The sequence below is a fragment of the Rhineura floridana genome, chromosome 13, assembly GCF_030035675.1.
Source record: "Rhineura floridana isolate rRhiFlo1 chromosome 13, rRhiFlo1.hap2, whole genome shotgun sequence".
Classification (NCBI taxonomy): Eukaryota; Metazoa; Chordata; class Lepidosauria; order Squamata; family Rhineuridae; genus Rhineura; species Rhineura floridana.
The window spans coordinates 11793360-11817528 of NC_084492.1; the positions used below are offsets into that span (position 1 = coordinate 11793360).

At 44.7% G+C, this 24169-nt stretch overlaps 1 protein-coding gene across 7 annotated transcripts in view; it reads right to left on the minus strand.

Annotated features, from left to right (window-relative positions):
- CMIP (c-Maf inducing protein) overlaps window positions 1-24169 on the minus strand; it is a 258040-nt gene that overhangs the window by 19780 nt on the left and 214091 nt on the right. For all 7 annotated transcript variants that reach the window (XM_061594214.1, XM_061594211.1, XM_061594213.1 and 4 more), the window contains 7 exons: window positions 23708-23788; window positions 21708-21811; window positions 19193-19297; window positions 16190-16543; window positions 7532-7597; window positions 3010-3036; window positions 1902-1950 (listed from right to left, as the gene is read on the minus strand). In XM_061594214.1, the coding sequence (XP_061450198.1) occupies window positions 1902-1950; window positions 3010-3036; window positions 7532-7597; window positions 16190-16543; window positions 19193-19297; window positions 21708-21811; window positions 23708-23788 (786 nt within the window). The remainder of the gene's footprint in view (window positions 1-1901; window positions 1951-3009; window positions 3037-7531; window positions 7598-16189; window positions 16544-19192; window positions 19298-21707; window positions 21812-23707; window positions 23789-24169) is intronic.

Here is a 24169-nt window from a genome sequence, read left to right on the forward strand (position 1 = left end):
AGCTGTGAAAAAGGCAAATTCCATGCTAGCAATAATTAGGAAAGGTATTGAAAATAAAACAGCCAATATCATAATGCCGTTGTATAAATCTATGGTGCGGCCGCATTTGGAATACTGTGTACAGTTCTGGTCGCCTCATCGCAAAAAGGATATTCTAGAGTTGGAAAAGGTTCAGAAGAGGGCAACCAGAATGATCAAGGGGATGGAGCGACTCCCTTACGAGGAAAGGTTGCAGCATTTGGGGCTTTTTAGTTTAGAGAAAAGGCGGGTCAGAGGAGACATGATAGAAGTGTATAAAATTATGCATGGCATTGAGAAAGTGGATAGAGAAAAGTTCTTCTCCCTCTCCCATAATACTAGAACTCGTGGACATTCAAAGAAGCTGAATGTTGGAAGATTCAGGACAGACAAAAGGAAGTACTTCTTTACTCAGCGCATAGTTAAACTATGGAATTTGCTCCCACAAGATGCAGTAATGGCCAACAGCTTGGACGGCTTTAAAAGAAGATTAGACAAATTCATGGAGGACAGGGCTATCAATGGCTACTAGCCGTGATGGCTGTGCTCTGCCACCCTAGTCAGAGGCAGCATGCTTCTGAAAACCAGTTGCCGGAAGCCTCAGGAGGGGAGAGTGTTCTTGCACTCGGGTCCTGCTTGCGGGCTTCCCCCAGGCACCTGGTTGGCCACTGTGAGAACAGGATGCTGGACTAGATGGGCCACTGGCCTGATCCAGCAGGCTCTTCTTATGTTCTTATGTTCTTACTGGGGGGGGGAGCCTCTGTTCCAATGGCATCGTTGCAGCATGCCCTTCTCCATTCTCTTCCATAAGTGAATGGTTTACTTGTTTATTTATTTGGTGCACTTCCATCTGCAATGGAACTCAAGATGGCATATGAGGGAGCTTCCAGGTCTCCACACACTGGCCAGACCCAGACCTGCTCAGCTTCAGCAAGCTTGTGGCATCCTTTACCCTCATGCGCCCCTACACCCTGCTCAGGGTGCTCCTACAATATACAGACCACACCAGTATCACACCCCATCTATTGTCATGATGGGTGTTTTGCTAGACGTGTCATAACACAAAGGTTCCAATGTTTCTGTTTATTTATTTGTGGCTTTTCATTTCTACAGGAAATCAATTCACGCCAGTTGCAGTATCCTCCGCTGCAGTGACATCAACAACAGACCTCAGACATCCAGGCTGGGGGGCATGTTTATGTAGGAGGCAAGGAGCCATTCATAATAAAGCAATCTTATGTCTTATCCCTTATATACCCAGTTGATCACTGTGGTCTGCATGTGAGGGCCTCTTGCAGATATCATCTTATCAGGAGGTCCGTTCCGTACAACATAGGAAACGGACCTTTAGTATAGTGGCACCAATCCTTTGGAATTCCCTCCCCTTAAATATTAGACAGGCACCATCTCTGTTATCTTTTTGGCGCCTAGTGAAGACCTTTCTCTTTCAACAAGCCTTTTAAGTAGAGACCTTATCCCAGTCTGCATCTGTGTTGGAATTGCTTTTTAATATATTTTTAAACTGTCTTTTTAATATTTTTAAAGCTTTTTTAAAAATGTTTTTAAAGATGTTTTGTTTTAATATGCTTTTAATGGTTGTTGTGTTTTAATATATTTTAAAGTCTGTTTTTATGATGTTTTAAAAAGTGTTTAGTGCTTTTGTCTGCTGCCCTGGGCTCCTACTGGAAGAAAGGGCGGGATATAAATCAAATAAACACATACATACATATACATAAAGTCCCCAAGTGTTCTGGGGACCAACTTGAGGCAGAGAAGCAGAGTGTGGCGTGACATGCTTTGGAACTCAAACGACTTAAAGCTAGAACTTTCTGACAAGAAACACTCCCTGCCCCTTTGAACGTCATGCTGGAAAGGGAACTCACTTCTTGTCTTGGATCTTCTGCAAATCTTTGAATGACGTACTTCAGCTCCCTTGAAAGGGCGAAAGATAAAAGCACAAAGATGAATGGCTGTCGGCAGGTTCCAAAATTTACACAGCTGTCGCATTTCATTTTGGCTACACTTTCAAGTGATTGATGCCCCTCTTTTGGAGAGTGTGCAGGAAAGCAAGCGGAGAAAACATTTCACAGAAGGGAATTATGAGGTCTTAAAGAGTTGCCAAGGTGGCGCTTATAGACTAGGATGGGGCTTTGTGACAGCCCACAGGCAATCCATCTTAAACAATTCAAGTACTAGAAAGTACCCCAATTGTTCTGCCTGCAGGTCTTTCAGCAGGGGTAAGGAAGATGCTGCTGGACTCCCAACTCCCATCAGCCCCAGGCAGCATGGCCAAAGGTCAGGGATGGTGGAAGGTATAGTCCAACAACATCTGAAGGGTCACAGGTTCCCCACCCCTATCTTATAGGTAACATTGAATCAGGCAGAAGATGCACTGCTAGCCTCAGAGCGAAATCAGAATAACCACATGATGCAGACATGCTAGGACTGTACTACTTCAGACTGCAGGTAGGGGGGTTGCATATTTGACTGCTCCTGGCCTACCACGTAAAAAATTATCCTTGTATGCAGGAAAGTAGCACTTCATCTTAAAGGACTAGGCTAGAACATCTCTTGCTGAGCTGCTAGGTTTCCATATGCAGGGAGATTTTTTTAAAACAACAACAACAACAGGGTGGGGGAATTCAAGCATGCATTGTCCCACAGCAGTGGTCTAAAGAGGCACAGCTTGTCATGATGAAATAAGTGACTGTAATAGTGTACCTCATGAGAGGAGGTTTAACAGAAAACTGTTTTCATGTTGACTAGCCCAGAAGCAATTTCCCCAACAGCAGCAGGTTTTCCTCTGCTTCCTTGTGTGTTTATGATTGGTTTGCGTGGGGAGGGGGGGCTCTAAGTGCTAGAATTCTAACTCTATCAACAGCTTTCAAAACATCAGTGCTAAAGGAGTGGAAGAACTCAGAGACATTAGCCTTTCTTTAGATCTGGCTTATTTCTACCACAGGAAATAGCTGTAAGCAAACAAACACTTACTTTGTGAACTTCTCATGTGCAAGAGCCCTGAAAATTAGACACAGGAAATTATTAATGGTTCCCTTCCTTTTTTTCATGGAACTTCTTCTCCCCAAGAGAATGGATTCAATAAGCCTATAGAGTTACATCCACACCATACGTCCACATCCACAACACACATTTAATGTACAATTAACGCACATGGCTTCCCCCAAAGATCCTGGGAATTGTAGTTTGTTAAGGGTTCTGGAATTTGTAGCTCTGTGATGGGTAAACTACAGTTCCCAGGATTCTTTGGAGGAAGCCACGTGCATGTAATGTGCTTTAAATGTATGGTGTGGATGTGACTCTAGTCTACATTGCATGAACACATACAATAATGCAGCCTTCGCTAACCTGGTACCCATGCTGGCTGGGGCTGATGGGAGTTGTAGTCCACAACATCTGGAAGCACCAGGACAGAGAAGGCACAAAGTATTTACAAAACACAAAGGGTTGGGGAGAGCCAATAAATTAAGATATGGGGAGATAAAAACACCTAATAAGAGAACCCTCCATTTTGATGAGTGTATTAATCACACTTTTATCCTGCCTTTCTCCCATGATGGAACACAAGGTGAAGTTCATGTGGGTTCCTACTTCCAGGCAGCAACCAGATCCAAGCTCCCTCAGCTATGTGATATGCCTTCACATCATTCTCTTATGTACTGTTGCAACATCATACTGGGATCCCTGATTGGGTGGGATAACCCATGCAGGGAAAGGAAAGGAGGAAAACTTTGGGTGTCTGAGAAGCAACTGCTGCAACATTTCAAAAAATGTGTTGTAATAGTAGTTTGATGTCACTTGTCATTCAAGAGTGAAGAATGACTGAAGAACAATTTGGTTTGAAATGTGCTGGGCCTAATAAAAGTGTGTGTGTGTGCGTGGGGGTTCTCATGCATCCCATTCCTTTCCCTGTGACACTGCTGCTGAATGGGGCCAAAAAAATATAATATAGGCACGATCTACATATTCTTTGGGGAAAACGTCTGTCCCACAAAGTGCACGTTTCTACATGAAAACCAACCCTGGAGAATATTCTACTAACCCTGATGGCTCTGCTGTTGCAGGCAGTATGCTTCTGAATACCAGTTGCTCGAAACCACAGGAGAGGGGAACACTCTTGCTCTCTTTTGGGCTTCCCATAGGTATCTGGTCAGCCACCATGAGAACATGATGCTGGACTAGATGGCCACTGGCCTGATCCAGAAGGGTTCTTCTTTGGTTTTTATTCAACTCACCTCTAGTTTAGGCAACCTATATTCTGAGTTCCGACAATGTGAGAGACATTGCTTCAAAAAGAGGACTCGGGAACAGAAAAGGCACACCTGGCTTTCCAAGGGTGCCCCCTTGATCTGATTGTGCACAGCCCTATCCCTTTCATACAGAATTGGTTTGCAGATGATGGCCTTAAAGAAGCCTTGCAAGGTTTGCCTAGTTTCTCTTTATTCCTGCTTTCCACCTAGCAAAAGGGCTGTGTGATTCACCTAAGGATGGAGACAGATCTGGGAAGCAGCCAGGTTTCATATCCTACCTTTTCTCCAAGGAGCTCAAGCTGACCTACATGGTTCTCCCCCTTCTCATTTTATCCTCACAACAGCCCTGTGAGGCAGGTTAGGCTAAGAGGCAGTGACTGCCTCAAAGTCATCCAGTGAGCTTCATGGCTGGATGAGGATTTGAACCCTGATCTTCCAGGTCCTAGACCAACAGTCAGACCACTACACCACACTGGTTGCTAGCAGGCCAAAGCAATATTTAACACATTTAGGCCTTCCATGATAAAAAAAAAAAAAAAGTAACTGCTGCCAGATGAAAAGCCAAAACCAAAATTAATCTATAGGGAAATTCTGCCATCAAAGAAGCAAATGGAAAGTTTCAGGGTCCGGTGACAGAAGTTGCACACTTGTAAACAGGATTTTCTACTCCATCCCCCTTCCCAGGTGTATTCATTAATTGCACTGCAATTAAGGCATGGTCGCATCTAATTAGCGTGACACATTAGCAAAGCAATTAATGGTCACTCTCACAGACTGCACTGCATCATGATGCCAATCTGCAATCTGCCCCAGGGCTCTTTGCTAGAAAAACCTACTCAGGTAAAATGATACCAGGTGTTGTTGCATCTCCCCAGCCATTCCAAAGCGCACTGTTTGCGAAAGCAAGGCCTTCCAAAGCGCCCAGCCACTGAGGGATGCGATAAGCTGGCAAATTGGACAATTACAGGCTGTAATGTTCACTCTCTGGGAATTGCATTTCATAAACAGTGGTGTCATTAATAGGTTCCAGAGGGATGCCATCGGCAACTCTTCCGTCACATCCCAACACTGCTTATGGAACGTGTGTTTTTTGATATTTATTTATTTTTCAATGGACCACCTCTATCCCATTATGCTTGCTGGCACAATCACTTGTTTTGCCTTTTGAACCTATGACACAACTGATCTTGTTCACTTAAGGACATAAGAAGAGCCATGCTGGATTGGGCCCATGGCCCCTCTAGTCCAGCATCCTGTTCTCACAGTGGCCAACCAGATGACCACAGGAAGCCCACAAGCAGGAAGTGAACACAACAGCACTCTCCCCCTCCTGTAGGTTCCAGCAACTTCAGGAGCATACTGCCTCTGACAAGGGAGTCAGAGCATAGCCGTCGTGGCTAGTAGCCATTGATAGCCTTATCCTCTATGTATTTGTCTAATCCTCTATTAAAGCCATCAAAGTTGGTGGCCGTCACTGCCTCCTTTGGGAGTGGATTCTGTAGTTTAACTATGCTACGTGGAATACTTTGTCTGTCTTGAATCTTCCACCATTCAGCTTCATTGGATGTCCACAAGTTCTAGTGTTATAAGGGAGGGAGACAAACTTTTCTGTATCAATTTTCTCCATGCCATGCATAATTTTATATCATGTCACCTCTTACCCGCCTTTTCTCTAAACTACAGAGCCCCAAATGCTGCAGCCTTTCCTCACAGGGGAGTTGCCCCATCCCCTTGATCATTTTGGTTCTTCTTACAAGATGTACCAATCCACACCAACTTGGATGGCTTGAAAAAGAGGATTAGACAAACGCACAGAGGATGAGGTTGTGTTCTACCTCCACTGTCGAAGAGAACGTGTCTCTGAACACCAGTTGCCGGGAGTCACAACTGGGGAGAGTGCGGCCGCACTCAGGTCCGGCTTGCGGGCTTCCCATAGGCACTGGGAGAAAGGGATGCTGGCAGGCTGAGCCTTTGCTTGATCCAGCAAGCCTCTTCACATGTACTCTCTGGGAAGTAATCTCAGCCCAGCAGGAGTCTTGAGCAAACATGATCTGGCCTTCCCATCCTTTCACTGGGTAGAGAAAGTAACCAGTGGGGGCTGCTTTTCTGGACTTAGGCTGAAGGTAAGATATGAGAAAAAACTTGAGTGTGTTCTTCCAATGCATCCGAAGCTAGTCTTCTAACCTGGATTGTCAAGCGCACCAGTGAACTGAAGAGTGGCTGAAGCCTTCAAGCCAGACTTCTCCAATCTGGCCCCTCCAGCTAATTTGGACAACAACTCAACATCAAAGGCCCTCCTCCGGGTGCCTACTCCGAGGGAAGCTGGGAGGGTGGCAACAAGGGAGAGGGCCTTCTCAGTGGTGACCCCCAAATTATGGAATGATCTTCCTGACGAGGTGTGCCTGGCACCATCACTATTATCTTTTCAGCGCCAGGTCAAGACTTTCCTCTTCTCCCAGGCATTTTAGCATGCGTTTTTTAAATTGTTTTTAAAAGATGTGTTTTAAATTTGTATGTTTGTTTTTGATGTTTTTAGTTGCTGTAAACCGCCCAGAGAGCTTCGGCTCTGGGGCGGTATACAAATGCAATAAATAAATAAATAAATAATAAACTCCCATCAGCCCTAGCCAGTACAGCTGTGCTGGCTAGGGCTGATGAAAGTTGTTGTCCAGACTGCTGGAGGGCCCAAACTGGAGAAGGCTGCCTTAAGTTTTGTCCTTCTCTGACAGTTCCATCAGTTGCTAGCGCTGCCTCTCTGACCTGCTCGTGACTGACTCCTCCTCCTCCACCGCTGACAAGGGAAAGCCAACAAAGTGCCCCATAGTCAGAGGAGTCTGCTGAAGTGAGCAGCAGAGTCAGCAGGGAGAAGCACATCAGACCGTGTTTGATTCGCTCGGTGTGTCTGAGGGCTTAAGGTGAGCTCAGAGTGTATCTGAGGAATGCTCTCTTTCTAAATATTTTGCAACTAGATGTTTTGGTTCAGCCCTATGGTGAAGCTGGTGCCGCAGCTGAAGTGTCACCTCAAGTCCAGGTTTTCTGTCCCAAAACTTGTGCCAGGTCCTCACTGGATATTTTGGCTCCTTGAGTTTTGGAAAAGTCCCTGGCATATGTTGCAACATTTAAAAACAAGCCTTTTTCGAATCTTCTACCCAACGTCTTCAGGGTAGCCGTAAGATCTGACTAAGATTTCTTAAAAATTCTGCCGCAGGAAGAGATCAATATGCACTTAGCTGCTGTGAACTTACTCTTTGGGGAATGGGATGGGTTGAAGCAGACTGGCGAGAGCTGGTCTCCAATCATCATAGCCTGATCTGAAATGAGAAAAAGTGCTATTATCCCTGGACACAGTGTAGTATCCACTGTTCATTTATCAGCTGTTCATTTATCAGATAGGTAGGGACATCCACCACAGTAGATGTGAACGAGATCCACCTAAGGCTGGATTCTCATCAGCCCCAACCAGCATGGCTAGTGCTCAGGGATGAAGGGAGCTGTAGTTCAGCAGCATCTGGAGGACCACAGGCTGGCCACCTCTGCCCTAGACTAAATCCCCTTCCCGGTAAAGAATGTTTTTGGCAATCACCTTCATTTGTTAGAATTTCACCAGTTTGTTCCATTTTCTGTGTTCCATTTGTAAAATCACATTTGTAGACCATTGCATAACTTGGACGCACAACTTGCGTGCATGATTTATCCCTGTCTTATAAAATGATATGATGGAAGATGATCATAGATCTGATTATAGTTGCTCACACGCACACAGTTTTTGAAATGGGCACTGATGTAAATTCCACAACAAAGGGCAACCTAGTACTGGCCGCACGGTCTATGTTGCAGCTTTGTAAGTGAAGTTTGCCCTATTTGCTTGTGGTTAGCGAGGCAAGAACTTTACTGCAATCCCCGAGTTGGACAACATCCTAAGCCAAACTTTAGCTCAATGTGGCGGCAAAAGTGGTTCCTCTTTTGGAAGAAGGCTGGGATATAAATTTAATAAAGAAAATAAAATTAAAAAGGGCAGGGGAAGAGCAAAACAGCTGCTGGTTCTTCTCCAGGAACCGGCACACTGATAAGAATGTAAGAAGAGCCTGCTGGATCAGGCCAGTGGCCCATTTAGTCCAGCATTCTCTTCTCAGAGTAGCTAAACAGGTGCCCACAGGGGGCATACAAGCAGGACCCAAGTGCAACAGAGCTCCCGCCACTTGTGACTTGTAAAGTCTGGCTTAGCATATCATGAGAACCAGGCTATGATGTAACCTGTCCTGAGTACATTTTCAATGGAAAATTGGGAGGTGACAATCATTACCACCTATAAATCAGCATTTAAAAGAGTGATCCAAGGTAATTTCAGCTGGATCCATGTTTCAGATTCAAATATCACACTGATTTTTTTTTTAATTCTGCTTTGCTTTTAATGGTTTTTGATTTGAGACTGAATGTTTTAACTCTGCTTTTCTTGATTGTTCCAATGCTCTGTTTTAATGAAAAGCTTTAATGCTCAGTTGAAATTTTGTTCATTGTTTAAACTGGGTTATTTTCTTTGCTTATAAACCACTGACCACCTTGTTAGGCCGAAAGCACAGTATTAATATATTTTTCAATAAATATTTTATTGAATAAATATAGAGGGTGGTATTTAATGCTAGTCCTGCTCAGAACAGACTCATTGAACTTAATAGACATGACTAAATTAGGTTCATTAATTTCAATGAGTCTGCTCTAAGTAGGACTTAGCTGAATACAACCCGAATACCTTAAATAAATATTAATAATTTAACATGGCAGAACGTGAAAAATCCCTGCTGACTATAGTATACAGCCACTCTCGTGGCTGTATAATTATTTAAACCACCACCGCAGATTAAGCAGAAGGGAGAGGCCTTTCAGCGGTAGAGCATGTGCTTTGCATGCAGAAGATCCCAGGTTCAATCTGCAGCATCTCCAGTTTAAAAAGTCTCAGGTAGCAGGGGGGGGCAAAAGACCTTGTTCTCTTTGTCTGAGATCCTGGAGAACTGCTGCCAGTCAGGATAGACCCCGTGCCACGCTGGTGCGCTCCAGATGTTTTGGGCTGCAACTGCCAGCACAGCCTATGTTCAAGAGTGATGTGAATTGCAGCCCCAAACACCTGGAGATCACCAATTTGGGGAAGGCTGGGAGAGACAAACACAACCAGAATGTTTTACGTGCAAGGAGAGCTGATCCTTGCTGGCTGGAGCTGATGGGAGCTGCAGCCCAAAACATATGGAGGGCACCAGGGTGGCGAAGGCTGGAACAGCCAATATTCAACTAAACGAAGAAAGAGTTTGCCCTCTTCAAGGTATCTGTTCCCATGTTCCCAGTGCAAATAGGGTTAACATTCATAAGGCGTTGAGTTCCAGCACCTCTTATTTCAGAAATTAAGGTTGGCTCACCATTGACATAGAAGGCATCAATCAACAGCAATCAACAGGCTAGCTGAGTACTTCTCCCCGCCTTGGAAGTCTATTGGTTAGGGGTGCACAGAAGGGGTTTCTCCTTAAAATCCCCAATCATGCACAGCAAAGCAAAACCCCACAAACAAACTAGTAGCTGTGCATTTCTGACTGTGCAACCCTATCTGCCAAGTCCGTGGAAAGCTTGTGGCCGGCAGGGTGACAGGGAGCTCAAGACACACAGACTCCCCGAGCTGCCGCATAACACCCCTGGTCAGTTCTCTTTTTCCCAGCTTCAAATCTGCAGGGAGTCAGTCTGCAACTCTTGCTAACCTCAGCAAATTAAATAAGCCTCTGCCTAAGCTGCATGCACGCGCACGCACACATACATATATATTGCCTTGGGCCCACTGCTGCCATTGTCCCATAAGACACCACCAGAGGCCTTTCCCGCTGTTCCTAGTCTCATCTTTCGGTTCAAGTGAAAATCTGCCCTGCAGATCACGTAGAGCCGAAACAATCCCAAAACATATTAGCAACCAGGGGCAACCCTAATAAACATAATATTGGAGAATGCATCCAGGGTATTTGGACATGGGGCTGACCTATAGGGGAATGCAGAGAAGGCAGGGCCAAGCTGAAAGAAGACCTAAGCAGTCGCCACCCCCACCCCCCACGTAGGCCTTTCTTTTCCATGAAAGAAATCAGATTGCAGCTTGGTTAAGGACTCTTTTTTGTGCAGCTAGCCTGTTTATTTATTCAGATTATTTAGATACCACTTTCAATTACTATGCTTTGAAAGCAGTGCACAGCTAACAATGTCATGCCAATTAATTGCAATCAACACGCGGCTAAAAGGTAAGCGAAAACAAAAAACAATCAATATAAAACCAGCAAGAAAATAGCCAAAATAACAGGCACAAGCTAGGGTAGCAATGTGGGGTGGAAAGATATAGAAGATACAGAAGATGTTTTAGAGTATTTTTAGTGTTTTATTTGCCGCCCTGGCTCCTACTGGGAGGAAGGGCAGGAGACTGACAGACAGATAAGACACAGAATTCTGGGGGGTTTGACACAATTTTCCATGGCCCATGATGGATACCTATGCAAATCTTGTCATTCAGAGATCTACTGGAACTGCTCAGGAGCTGCAAAGTAATCTGGGGGGGGGCAATGAACAGCAAAGAAATGAATTATTTATTAGTTTATTTTAAAAAGTCTTCACTCCCTGGATGCTGTCTGCTTCCTACTGCCATTGCAGATGACACCTCCCCCTTGCCTCAAACAAGAAGGGAGGACTTTTGCTGAAGCGGCAGAGTGTCTTTCAGGTACGCCAAGGGCAGGCATCTGCCTATAAAACATGTGGCAGATGCTGAAGGAGGCTGAGGGTGGAGCTACCAGGAAGAAGAGGGGATTACTATCGCAGACTCCTGTCTCCTCGCACTGCCACCGCTGATGATGCCCTTACTAAGAATGAGAGGAGCGGGCTTTTCATGAACCAAAAGAAGCAAGGCTGCAAGGAAAGGCTGCTTTCCCCCTTCCTTCCTGGCAGCCAGCCTGCCTGGCTTTCTTGGCTCCTGCTTTGCCGACATCTCCTTTTAAAAATTATTCTTATTTGCGAGGCCATCTAGATTTCACCTTCAGCCCAGAAAGAGCCAAGAAGCATTGAGGAAGCACAGGACTTGCTCACCTCCATTTCTGAGGCTAAGTGTGCGTGCCAGTGTCCCTCCTTTCTTCCACCTACACTCTGCTTCCCCCAATCTCTCTCTCCCCAGACACTGTGGCAGTTGAGGACTTCCCCCCCCACGTGCCTGTATGCATGCACACCTGCAGATGCTTGCAGGAGGGGCAGGTGTGTTTGTGTGTGTGTGTGCATGCACTGATCTGTCTTCTGCTCCACTTTCATGCTCCAAGTGCACACTAAACAAGCCATCAGTTCTGATGATCATCCCAAGGCCTAAAAGCACTAACCCTCCTCCTCAATCTGTGCACCTTGTTGTCTGCAGTGCACAATCCAGCATCCCCATCACCGACACATTGCTGCTTCTTGATTATAAATAAAAAAGAAAGAAGGAAAAGCTCAGCAGGTTTGTTGAGGCTGGGATCCTAGTATTCTGTAGTGTAGTGGCAAATTCAGAAGTGCAGGGTCCTTTCATGTTGATCGCAGCCATGCCCCTCCCGCTTTTTTGCTGTGGGGTTGAGAATGAGATCCTTGTTAATGCCTAGGAACCAATAAGCATGAAAGAGGAGAATGTTGGCACTGAGAAGAGTCTTCTCAGTAGCTGACTTGCCTTCTTTCACTCGGATTGGCTCCAATCAGCACAAAAGAAGCATGTTAGAAGTCTCTTCTCAGTGGCTAACTATGATTGACTCCTAGGACGCTGGAGACATAGGACCCTGCTCCCAAAAAAGTAAAGTCTAAGACCCCCTGAGACCCTGCACGACTACACCACTCCTGGTATTGCAGCAGAAATGTATTTATTTATTTAATTGTTATTGCATTTATATACCACCTTTCCTTCAAGTTGCTCAACATGGTGGACATGGTTCCCCCCCTTTCCATTTTATCCTTACACCAACCCTGTGAGATAGGTCAGGCTGAGAGACTGTGTCTGGCCCAAGGTTATGCAGTGGGCTTCATGGCTCAGTGGGGATTTGCCCAACACTGTAACCCACTGCTGTTGGGAGACAGGACTGTACATCTTCAGACTGTCGGGGGGGGGAGGGGGATCCCAATTTGATTGGACCTTTGCATTAAGAAAAGAAAGCAACACCTCCCTGTCTGCAGGGAGCTTTTAATGGAAGGGGATATTTGGAGATATGATTTTGCCACACACCATTTTTTCAATTAACAGAGACTAAAATTACAATTAGCATGGGGGAGGTCACTCAATTTTTTTAACTTACCAAGGGGGTCCCGTACTCATAAAGGATGGGAACCACTGCCCTAGGATATGCGTTTTTGCACACATTAGTTGACTGCAGCAAAATTCAGAGAAGTGCAGATTTCAAAGGATGGCTGTGTTTCAGTTTGTGTATAGATTAAGAAAGGGCAAATTAGGTTGGTTCATCTTTAAATGCGAACTGAATTGAATTTTACCCTCATCCCTACCCTGGTATTTCACTCTGAAAACAAAGCCATTCAGCCTGTGAACTAAACAACTCTGCAGTCACTGGAGTTTAAATAAAGCTCTTATTGAGGGCAGTGTTGAGCCGAACTTGGAGAATCAACATCGCAATCCATTTAATTGTTCCTTGACAGATCTGATTCAGCACTCCCACTAAGTGTGATGCAGGCAACAGAGACAGTAAGATTATTTGTGCAATACTAAGCTGACAGCATCTTCTGGGAATAATTACCATAAGAAATTGCAATTATTCAAACCAAATAATGGATGCAGGACCCATCTATGGCTTTCCGCTTTGTAAGCATTAGGCACTCCTAACAGAGAATCTCTTAAGCACAACCAGATGCGAAGGTTATTCTCTGCCTGCTCTACAAGGTAATCAACTTGCACTTGCAGCACAATCCTATACATGTCTATTCAAAAGTGCCATTGCGTTCAACAGGGTTTGCTAGGAAAAGGACTGCCACCTTGCAGCACAATCCTAGCCATGCCTACTCTGAAGTTAAGTCCTACTGAATAAGGTTGCAGCCTTTGTCACTCTGAAGCCATGATCAAGAGGATATCTGAAGGTAATGCAGTAGCTTGAGAATGGGTTGTATTCAACTAAGTTCTACTCAGAGTTTGTTGTTATGTGCCTCCAAGTCGATTATGACTTATGGCGACCCTATGAATTAGGGACCTCCAATAGCATCCGTCTTGAACCACCCTGTTCATATCTTGTAAGTTCAGATCTATGGTTTCCTTTATGGAATCAGTCCATCTAGTTTGGCCTTCCTCTTTTTCTACTCCCTTCTGTTTTTCCCGACATTACTGTCTTTTCTAGTGAATCAAGTCCAAAATATGATAACCTCAGTTTCATCATTGTAGCTTCTAGTGATAGTTCTGGTTTAATTTGTTCTAACATCCAATTATTTGTCGTTTTCGTGGTATTAATGATATTTATTAGTCACTTTTTTTTCCAGAATGAAACTCAAAGCGACTTTAAAAAAAATCTCAAAAACTTATACAGTACAAAAGAAAAATCAAAACAATATACCAAGCAAAACTCAAAATACAATACAAGGAACAAACAAATCACAAAACAATATACAATACAATTCAAATACAGCACAGCATGCAATTAGGAGTCATCTTACAAGTCTAAGTAGATACAAATAATTAGATAAAGGGGCATCCTCATAGATACTCTCATTATTTTCATCTGAACTCCAAAACCTCTATCTTCCTTTATAGAGTGGGTTTCAAGGGATTTATTTATTATATGGTTTTGAATCAAATAGCAAAATATAAGGAGTTGTGGAGGGTTTTTTTTGTCGTTGCTGCATTGGAATCAATACAAAACAAATGAAGCAGTAATTGTGGATGTGGAAGTATGAATTAAGTAATTGGGTTTTTCATGTGCTTGTGTATTATGGAACTGAGAAAACCAAAGAAAAATGCAAAGAAAAAAACACCTTGGGAATTTGCAATGAAGAGCAGTATAAAGATATTTATACTAAAGAAACAAGCAAAGCAAACTAAGCAGGAGCATAACACAGAAGCACAAGCAGAGCAGTATCTAGAGGGCTGGTTTGCCGTATCCTCTGCATATAAGGCAAGTGTGTGTGTTTGTGTGTGTGTGTGTGTTTTTGTGTGTGTGTGTGTGTGTGTGTGTGTGTGTACTGAATGAATCCTTTTCAAAATGAGCTGCATGGTGTCATTCACTCAGATCATCACCTTAAAGTGGGGGTGGGGGAGGGACCTCTAGCTGTCTAGATGTCATTGGCCTCAAACTCCCATCAGTGGCAACAGGTATTGCCAATTGTTGGTGATGACGGGAGCTGGAGGACAACAGTATCTGGAGGGCCACAGGTTCCCTGCCCCTGCCTTTGAGTAACCTAAGCTGCCAAGCTTCCAATTCGCCCTCCATGCTGACAGTAGGTGCAGTGAGTGAAGGTCAGAGGCAGTTGTGATGGCTCAAATGTGAATGGAAATAGGAGTCTAGAAGGGAATAATCTCCTCTCACTATCAAGCCAAAACCTCCTTTCCAGCCCAAGGACCTGGGTTGCTGCCTTGGCTCAACGGCTGAGCATCTGCGTTCATGCAGGTTCAATCCCTGCCTGAAATGCTGGAGAGCCGCCAGGGTAGACAGTACTGAGCCAGAGGAACCAATGGTCTGGATCAGTATAAGGCAGCTTCCTAGGTTCCCAAGTAAGGCTGCCTCTGGCAGCAGCAACCAAAAGAGAACAGGCATAATTTGTACAAGGAACACATCAAGCAGCCAGATGAGCTGCGTGATTTACCTGGCCACGCAAGGTAAGCAGCTGTGGTCAGACCCTTTGTGAATCTACATGGGAAGCCGTGTCACACTGATATAGATCATTGGCCCAACTTGTTCAGTATTGTTGAAACTGACGGGCAGTGGCTCTCTAGGTTTACAGACAGGGAGCCTTTCCCAGCCATACCTGGAGATGCCAGGGACTGAACCTGGGACCTGCTGCATGCAGAGAAGATGCTCCACCACTGAGCTACAGCCCTGCCTCTATCTAGCCCGATACTGTCCACTCTGGCCAGGCCTCTGGCAGAAAAGGGTCTTACCCGTCACCTGCTTCCTGACCCTTTTTTTTAGACTGGAGATGCCAGGGGTTGAAATGTGGACCTTCTGTGTGCAATAGATGTGCTTTACCATTGTGTATGGTTCCCCTTGCAATGCCTACTAGGATGGGGGGAAATCCACCCAGGATCAGCATAGGGAGGCTGAGAGACCCCTGCTGAATTAGCTTGTATGAGCAGCACCCCACTCCGAAATCCCTGCATCTGTGCCTTCCATTACACACCAGGTGTGGGAAACCCTTGGCCCTCCAGATGTTGCTGACCTACAACCCCCATCAGCCCCAGCAAGCATGGCCAAAGGCTCAGGATGATGAGAGTTGTACTTCAGCAACATCTGGAGGGGCAGAGGTTCTCCACAGGTTTTCTTTTGCTGGCCCCTTATGAGCCAGTACAGTCTGAAAACAATCTTGTTGGAGATAATCCCCAAATGGAAGAAGAGGGGTAATTGGCAGGCAAGGAATAACGCAGAACCACAGGCAGAGACATCCTAGTCTTGCAAAATACGCTCAAGGGTCAATGGGCAAACAAAAAACTGGCCATTTTCATCAGCTGGAGGCTATTTTTGGAGCTCCGCTGGCCAGTCCAGATGCCTGTTGCAGACATTAATGCCAGTGTTAGATTTATTGCTCTGCTATTTGCACATCTCGCTGGACGCCTGCAGATGTTGGTGAGGAGAAGCCAGGCGGAAATGCACACCCACCTCCCCACCGCCCCATCACCCACCACCTGTGGTTCAGGAGAGGCTGCCTTGAGAGGCCAGGAAAGAAGTACTCACAGCATCCTGAGTATTTCCACGTAGCAGCCGAGGATGCGGTCCGCCTGGGCGCTGAGCTCGATGCTCATGGTGCTACAGGTGGGGCTGACCATCAAGCAATCAATCAGGTTGGGCTCACTGTCGTTGCCAACATTGGCCGTCATCTTCTGGTTGGCCGTGTTGTTGCGCTCAACCTCCACATGGATCTCGTTTGACGTGACAATGACTGACTTGAGGCGGGACTCGGTCAATGTCGCTTCTTGGGACACCAGGTCGGGGCTTGTGTGGAGGAGCCGGAGGGGCAAATTGGGCTTACGGTCACAGGGCTGCTGGCAGCCATTCCGAATTTCCTTCAGGCTTGGAGAATTGTCCCGGCTGTGTACATATAGTGGGGGGGGGGGAATCAAAATTTTAGTAGCCAGACATTGCAGAAATAGCAGGGAAGAGAGCCAGACGCTGCAGCCTAGCTGTGTTGCAACAGATGCTCCGGTTTCATCTTGGCCCCTTGCAATTGCCCTATTTATACCAGAGGAAAACAAACATCTCCCCAAAAGAATTTACAGTACAGGCCATATTTCACTGAAGGTCTATGAACTTGGCCATAATGGGAAGGAATGCAGCTCTCTCTTCCAAATGACGCAAAAACTGTGATGAAATTCATACCATAGTATTGCCCTGGCAAGCAACCAGCTTTGCTAGAGAGTCAGCTTCAGGAAGGGATAGAACAGGGATTGCCAACCTTTTTGGACCAGATTTCAAATTTTGAGAGCGTGCTGCAGGCACCAATCACAAAATGGCTGCCATTTGGGGTGTGTCATAACACAAAATTTGAGAGTGAAGCTTTCCCCATAATTGTATTTCAATACTAGAAAAGGCTTGACCTGTTTTATTTCTGCCTCCCATACGGCTATTAAAGGCACAAGAACCCTGTTTTTCCGCAATGCCAACCCTAAACCAAAGCCTAGGCTCACATATCAATCACAGCTCTGACTTCACTCATTGGCTAATAATAGTGACAGGCAGGAGCAGCCAGGCTGGCTCGTTTCACATAAATCGCTTAGAAGGGTACCTTCACACTTTGCTCCATAACTTTCTTTCTAGGAGGGCTAGAGACTTTAAAAAAAAAAAAAACTCAGATTCTGGGCTACCTGCTGGAGAAGCCACTGAAGGCCTTCATGGGTGCCATGGTGCCAGCAGGCAATGGGTTGGTGACCCCTTGGGGTAGAGAGTGGTGGCATCCCCACCCACACTCTCTCAGCCCAATGGATTGCCAGCACATCCTATGGTTCTGGCCATTTCTCCCTACACTGGTAACAGTGGTGGGTAGGTGGTGGGAATGTGGGTAGACCTGTCCCTGGGGGAGTACATAGGTACTAGCTGGCTTCCTACGCCGAGTCAGAGCATTGTTCCATCTAGCTCAGTACTGTCTACACTGATGGGCAACAGTTCTCCAGAATTTCACACAGAAGCCAGGGATTGAACTTGGAACCTTCTGTGCGCAAAGTCTGTATTCTACCGCTGAGCTATGACCCTTCCCTACAGGAATCTGCCCTGGGCCAGGGCTAAGGGCTGCTGTGTGGACCTTCTCTGTGTGCTCAGACATTGCTGACACAAAGATTCACAAATCTGTGCTATTGCAGAAACTATATTGCCTTAACTGCTATCTCTCCTCTCGGTCCACCACTACTCCTGGTTCAAACAGGGAAGGTATGTAGCAGCGTGCATCCTTAGAATCAGTTCTTCTGAGGGGTATAGCCATCCAGGGTCTTGGGGAGGGGGTCTTAGACCCCTTACTTTTTTGGGAGCAGGGTCCCAATATCTCCAGCATTCTATGAGCCAATCAGCATGAAAGGGGAGTGTGTTGGCCACTGATGAGAGACTTCTAACATGCTTCCTTTTCCTTTCCTGCTGATTGGAATAAACCAGAATGAAAGGAGGTGAGTCATCTACTGAGAAGATTCTTCTCAGTAATTAACACTCTTCCCTTTCATGCTTACTGGCTGTTCATGGGAGAAGGGATTAACGTGCATTTCATTCTCAACCCAACAGCAAAAGAGGGAGGAGGGGGTATGGCTGTGACTATCATAAAGGGACCCTGCACTTCTGAATTTGCCACTAGACAACTGGTTCTTCTATATAGTGGAGTTGTGGGATATATGAAATATAATGAAAGAGAGAAGTTACGCTGAGCACGTGTCTGACCTTGTCCCCCCCCACACACACACATAAGGCATAGGGGGTTCTAGGACATGTGACACAGCTCCCAGCCAGGATTCACTACTGGAACTCTAATTTTTTAAAAAAAATACTTAACACTGGGCTTGGAGGGTGGGATGGAGGAATGTCTTGCTCCTATTCAGACTTCGGAAGCACTCATGCAGTGCAGGGGCAGCCAATATGGTGCCCTCCAGGTCTTGCTGGACTTCAGCTCCCATCATCCTTTATCACTGGCCATGCTGGCCAGGGCTGATGGGAACTGTAGTCCAGCAACATCTGCAGGGTACAGCGTTGGCTGCTCCTAATGCCATGTAAGTTCAAATACAATTTAAATCTTACCACATATTTGAAACACACAGAGAAAATGTATTGGCATTTAGGGAAAACCATGAGTGTAAATGTAATTATATATATATATATATATATATAAATAAATAAATAAATAAGGTAAAGGAACCTGAGTAGACCGAAATACACGCATGCAGTGTGAATGGCACAGATGTGGTTCAAAGTCCACACAATAAATGTGGAAGTGGCAACACAATCTTTCTCCAACTGCCATTGCAGTATATTTATTTTTGAATTGATTTAACAAAATGTATATATTATATATCACTTGATTGTAAACAGAAACCTCTAAGAAGTTTACAAATTGTAACAAAGCTGAGATAAGCGCCTTTCGTGACTGACAGTGCACCATGGTGCATTTTGCAATGACTCAGGCATCCAAAACCCAAAGAAGAACGAGTGGACCATGGACTGAATGCCAAGGAGGAGAACATCAATTCAGAGGTTGCAATCACTAACCTGTTGATGAATTCTTCGTAGCATGAATAAATGGCTGCTAAACAGACGGCAACGAGATTTGGCAGGACCCTGGGGTGGGGGCACTGTCCGGTAGGGCCATGCATGCTGGAAAGACAACAGTAGCAGCATGAGGGCGCAAACACAAGGCAACGTTACTGCAGTGAAGCAGGAGTGGGGAGCCCTTTCCCCCCATGAGGCTGCATTTCATCGGGAATAATTTGTTGGAGGCTGCATGCCAGGGGGCGAAGCAAGAGCCAAAAATGGGAAGAGCCATCCCTTTTCTCTCCGTTTCCAATACCCACTTTTCACTCTCCCCCTTCTCTTTGCCACCCCTCTCCCATTCTACCTCCCTTGCCACCTGCATGAAATTAGGTTGAAGGTTGCCCACCCTGTAGTAAAAGAGGATGGAAGAATCTGCTGGTTTCTGCTCTCTCAGTTTCTCATGTTTCCAATTTTAAATTTGGTTCTCTACATTTCTGAAGCAATTTGCATTTCTTTAAAAAAAAAAAATCCTCATGAAAATTCTCCAGCATTTTAGTGGAAATTTCTCCTACTAAACACATTTTTGTAACGCAGTTTTGACTAATGTACACATTTTTGCAAGCAATTTATCCTAACTTGCTGCATTTTGGTATGTTATTTTCATTAATATATTCTTTTTTTTGCACACTTTACACTAATATGCATATATTTACAAACCACTGGCTAGTTGGAGAACTGCACTGCAAAATTCGGTTAAGTGCAAATTTTGAAGGATGCCTATGTTTGGTACTCATGCTGTTCCGGAAAGTACGAATCTGATAAATTTGGCTTTAAATGAGAACTGAATCAAGTTCCTCCCCCATCCCTACAATCCCTACAATAAAGGAACAAAGGAAACAAAGACTGAGGCCCCAACTGCACTATATTTAAAGCAGGATCATAGCACCATAACGGTCATGGCTTCCCCCAAAAGAATCCTGGGAACTGTAGTTTATGAAGGGTACTGAGAGTTGTTAGGAGACCTCTATTTCCCTCACAGAGCTACAATTCTAAGAGCGGTTTAACAGTCAAAGCCTCTTCCCAGAGAACTCTGGGAATTGTAGCTCTGTGAGGGAAACAGGGGTCTCTTAACAACTCTCAGCACCCTTAACAAACGACATTTCCTAGGATTCTTTGGGGAAAGCCATGACTTTTTAAAGTGGCATCATCGGTAGCGGTTGATGGGTCCATGTCACTGGGGCAGCGGAATCTGCTCGGAGTTTTAGTCTGAACTTTCAAGGAGTTGTCCAAGGTGCTTAAGAGCAGATTCCACTGCCCCAATAACATGGAGCCACTAGCCACCACTGGGTTTCATAGTGCTTTAAATATATGGTGCAGATGGCAGCCTGAGTCTATGGATAGAAAACACAGTGCAAGACTAAAATGCTCAGAAACGGTTGTTCAGTGTGCGCCTTTTGCTGAAAACAGCACTTAAAACTGAGTACTGGCAAGCTGTAACTGTCTGCTGTTGAGGAGTGCCAAGAACATCTGGTTTCTAAAATGGTTCTGTGGCAAGGAATTGTGGGGGGGGGACATCTTGCCTGAATTAAGGCCTCTATGAGGCCATGCGACAGCTGTTCTAACAGCTGAACTCAGTTAATTAAGCAGTAAGCAAGAACACCTGCTTATCAGCCCGAGACTGGTACGTCAAGGCCACAGGCCTGGAAAGGTTGGAGGTGTGCATGACCATTAGGGGTAAAAGCTCCAGAAGATTTCATCATCAGAAAGGCTACTGATTGGCTAATTAATTCCTGTCTCTTGCTGGGCATTTCCCCATAATAGGACCAAGACTTTAGGTCTTTGTTCCCCAATGTTCTTTGGTACAACCTGATGTCGGGGTTCCATCTTCCATCCAGGCTACACATCTCTGAGGAGATGTGAAACCATGATGTTACTCTGCTGGTTTACCTCTATTGTGAGTATAGATTAAGCTAGACAGCTTTGTTATTGTTATTTGTGATTTGAACTCTCTCTGTATTTTATCTAGACCTTGGGGGTGTTTGGTTATAGTGTTATACTTTTTGCACTTATATTTTATTTTAATAAAGCTACCTCTTATTTACCAGTGTGTGTTCATGTCAGGGGGAAATCGGCTCTGAATCCAGCACCTTTGCCAATTAGCCACAGGCTACCGTATATTTGGGTATTTTACCTGAAGGCTCCAAGGCAAGGAATGCATTCCTGGCTCTTGTCCTTTGGAATTCTTGGCAGGTCTATTTCTGGCACTTTGGGTTTCCCCTTGGCCCAGAGTGGATGATCAGATTTAAGGGGTGGTGACAGTCTACCTACCTTGCAGGGTTGTTGTGGGTTTACTCAGCCCTGGTAAGGGAGGCACAGGTTGTGCCTGGCCAGGATCAATTGCCCTGGGCTTGGGAATTGAGTCCTGGTGTGAACTGGCAGCAGTTCTTGAAAGGCACTGAGATGAAGAAGAGAAGGAAGAATGAAAGGATCAACACCCTTGGAGGACACAGATTTTGAGTGAACAAGCACTGACCTGTGAATAAACTTCTTCACTACTTCCATGCCAGCGTTCAGTTCATTCAAGGCCAGAATGTACTCCTGAGTAAAAAGCCTCAACCTAGGGCACTTCCCAAAATCCTGCCCAAAACAGAAGAGGATGCAAATAAAGTCACAGAAGAACGGATGCAAGGCTTCAACCTGTGCATTTTTAAAAAGGGAATTTTTGTCTGGACATATTTAACAATGTGGAGAGGGCCATAGTAGTCACCACTTATATTCCCCTCCCGCTTTCGTTCCTGTTAATTAAAACAATACAGCCATAAGAACATTAAAAAAAAGCCCTGTTGGATCAGGTTAAAGGCCCATTTGTCCAGCATCCTGTTGGGAAGCCCGCAAGCAGTACATGAATGCAACAGTGCTCTCCCCACTTGTGGTTCCCAGAACTGGTATTCAGAGCCACACTGCCTCTGACAGTGGGGACAGAACACATTCAGATCATCACTTAGATTTTCCATTCCAACAAGACACAAAACCCAATTTCCAACACAGCTCTCTGTTTGCTGACTTCTTCCATCAAGCCAATTTCTGATGTTTATATGTACATATAATCCATATACTTATTGATCCATTCAATAGACCTCACAATAAACCTTGTACAACAGTTAATGCACAAAACTAAGACACCAAATTATCCAATATCTCTATCAACAGGTAGGAGAGCACGATTTACTCATTATCATCTATGTTCTCAACAGGAACTTAGTTACAGTTTCTGTAATGACCTTAATTGCACCAGAAAAATTATATATTGATTTTAGGTTTAAATGCTTTTTTTTTTAACTTCTGTTTTTCAAACTGCTTTGGGAAACTCAGAGCTGAAAAGCAGTATATAAATATTGGGTGATATCCAATTAAGTCATATTCAGAGTAGACCCACTAAAATTAATGGATTTAAGTTACTAAAGTCAATTGATTTTAAATAAACAAATAAAGTGTTCCAAAAATTATTAATGTTCAAGGACCACGGTATCATATAAATAGCTGATTCTGTCTTTAGACATTTCTTCAGGTGTTTAAAATGTGATGGGGGTCAGTAGGGAATGAAGTAGTATGAGCATTGGGGGGGGTGTCTGGCTGCCTCCTGTGATCGGATTCTATGTGCAGTCTCCTCCTGGCAAAACACTCTGCTCTTGTTGCTTCATGAAATTCCTCAGTCTGTTGTCATTCAATGCCTGACCCTAAGCCTCCTGGTTTGACTGCAAACAAAAGTGCATGAGATCATAAAAGAAATCTAGATGTTTTGACTGATTTATGCTTCCACTTATAACGCCATTAGAATAACAAATGTTCCTATGATACCACGTGTGGCGATGACCCAATCCCATCACAGCTAACGAGGCAGAGTCTGTTCGCAGTCAGCGATGCTGAGCGAAGAAAAAACATTGCCACTTACCCACAATAAATCCAAATTCTCATGGATTGACTCCGTAAAGGAAGCCACAGACCTGAACTTACAAGATCTGAACAGGGTGGTTTACAACAGATACTATTGGAGGTCGCTGATTCTTAGGGTTGCCATAAGGCGTAATCGACTTGAAGGCACATAACACACACACAGCCTGCACAGTTGACCTAGCCTTGGCTGTAGCTAAAGAACAGTCTTACACCACAACCCCCAAGCATGCAGAAGGTTCAATCCCTGGCACCTCCAGGTAGGATGAAAAGACACCCCTGTCTGACATCCTGCCCAGCCACTGCCAGTCAGTGTAGACAATACTGAGCTTAATGGACCAGTGGTCTGAGTCAGTATAAGACATTTTCCTATGTATCTATGAGAATGGCTAGTGGGAAGCAATTTGTTGAAAAATCCCAATTCAGTTTAGAAAAGACATCGCAAAACATCAGGGCGGTATGCAGCAACATAAAAACTTCTAAAAACAAGAGATGCCTGAAAGTTAAATCGCTTCGAGGTTTTTATAGGAAGCGACCCATACATGGAATGGAATAGAAATAAATCAATCAATCTCAACTCACCATGTTGTGTTTGAGGATTCTTTGCACAACCGGAGTGAACACTTCTATGACCACCATGGATCGAGGGCGTTCTCTGCAGTGCTGCATCAAATAATAATAATAATAATAATAGTAATTTTATACACATGCGTGTGTGTTAAAAAGAGCTGAAAAGAAGCATCGTCTCTCACTGACAATTACAGAAATCCATCAATTCAATCAGCAAAAGTAAAATATGTGCTTCCAAAATGGGTTGTCATACCCTGGGTTACAAGAACGTGCCAACATCGGGCGAGTGAGGCTGTGTGAAAGCCTCCTAAAATATAGCTCACTAAGAACCCTTAAAAACACATTTTGGCTACTGCGGATCTGTATCCTGTGAAGCGTTAAGTGACAGCTATTGTCCGTATATGTTGAATTTGCCAATTTATGCCAGGCTTTGGTCACTAGAATTACAGATATGGTGACCTAGTGACTGCTTTT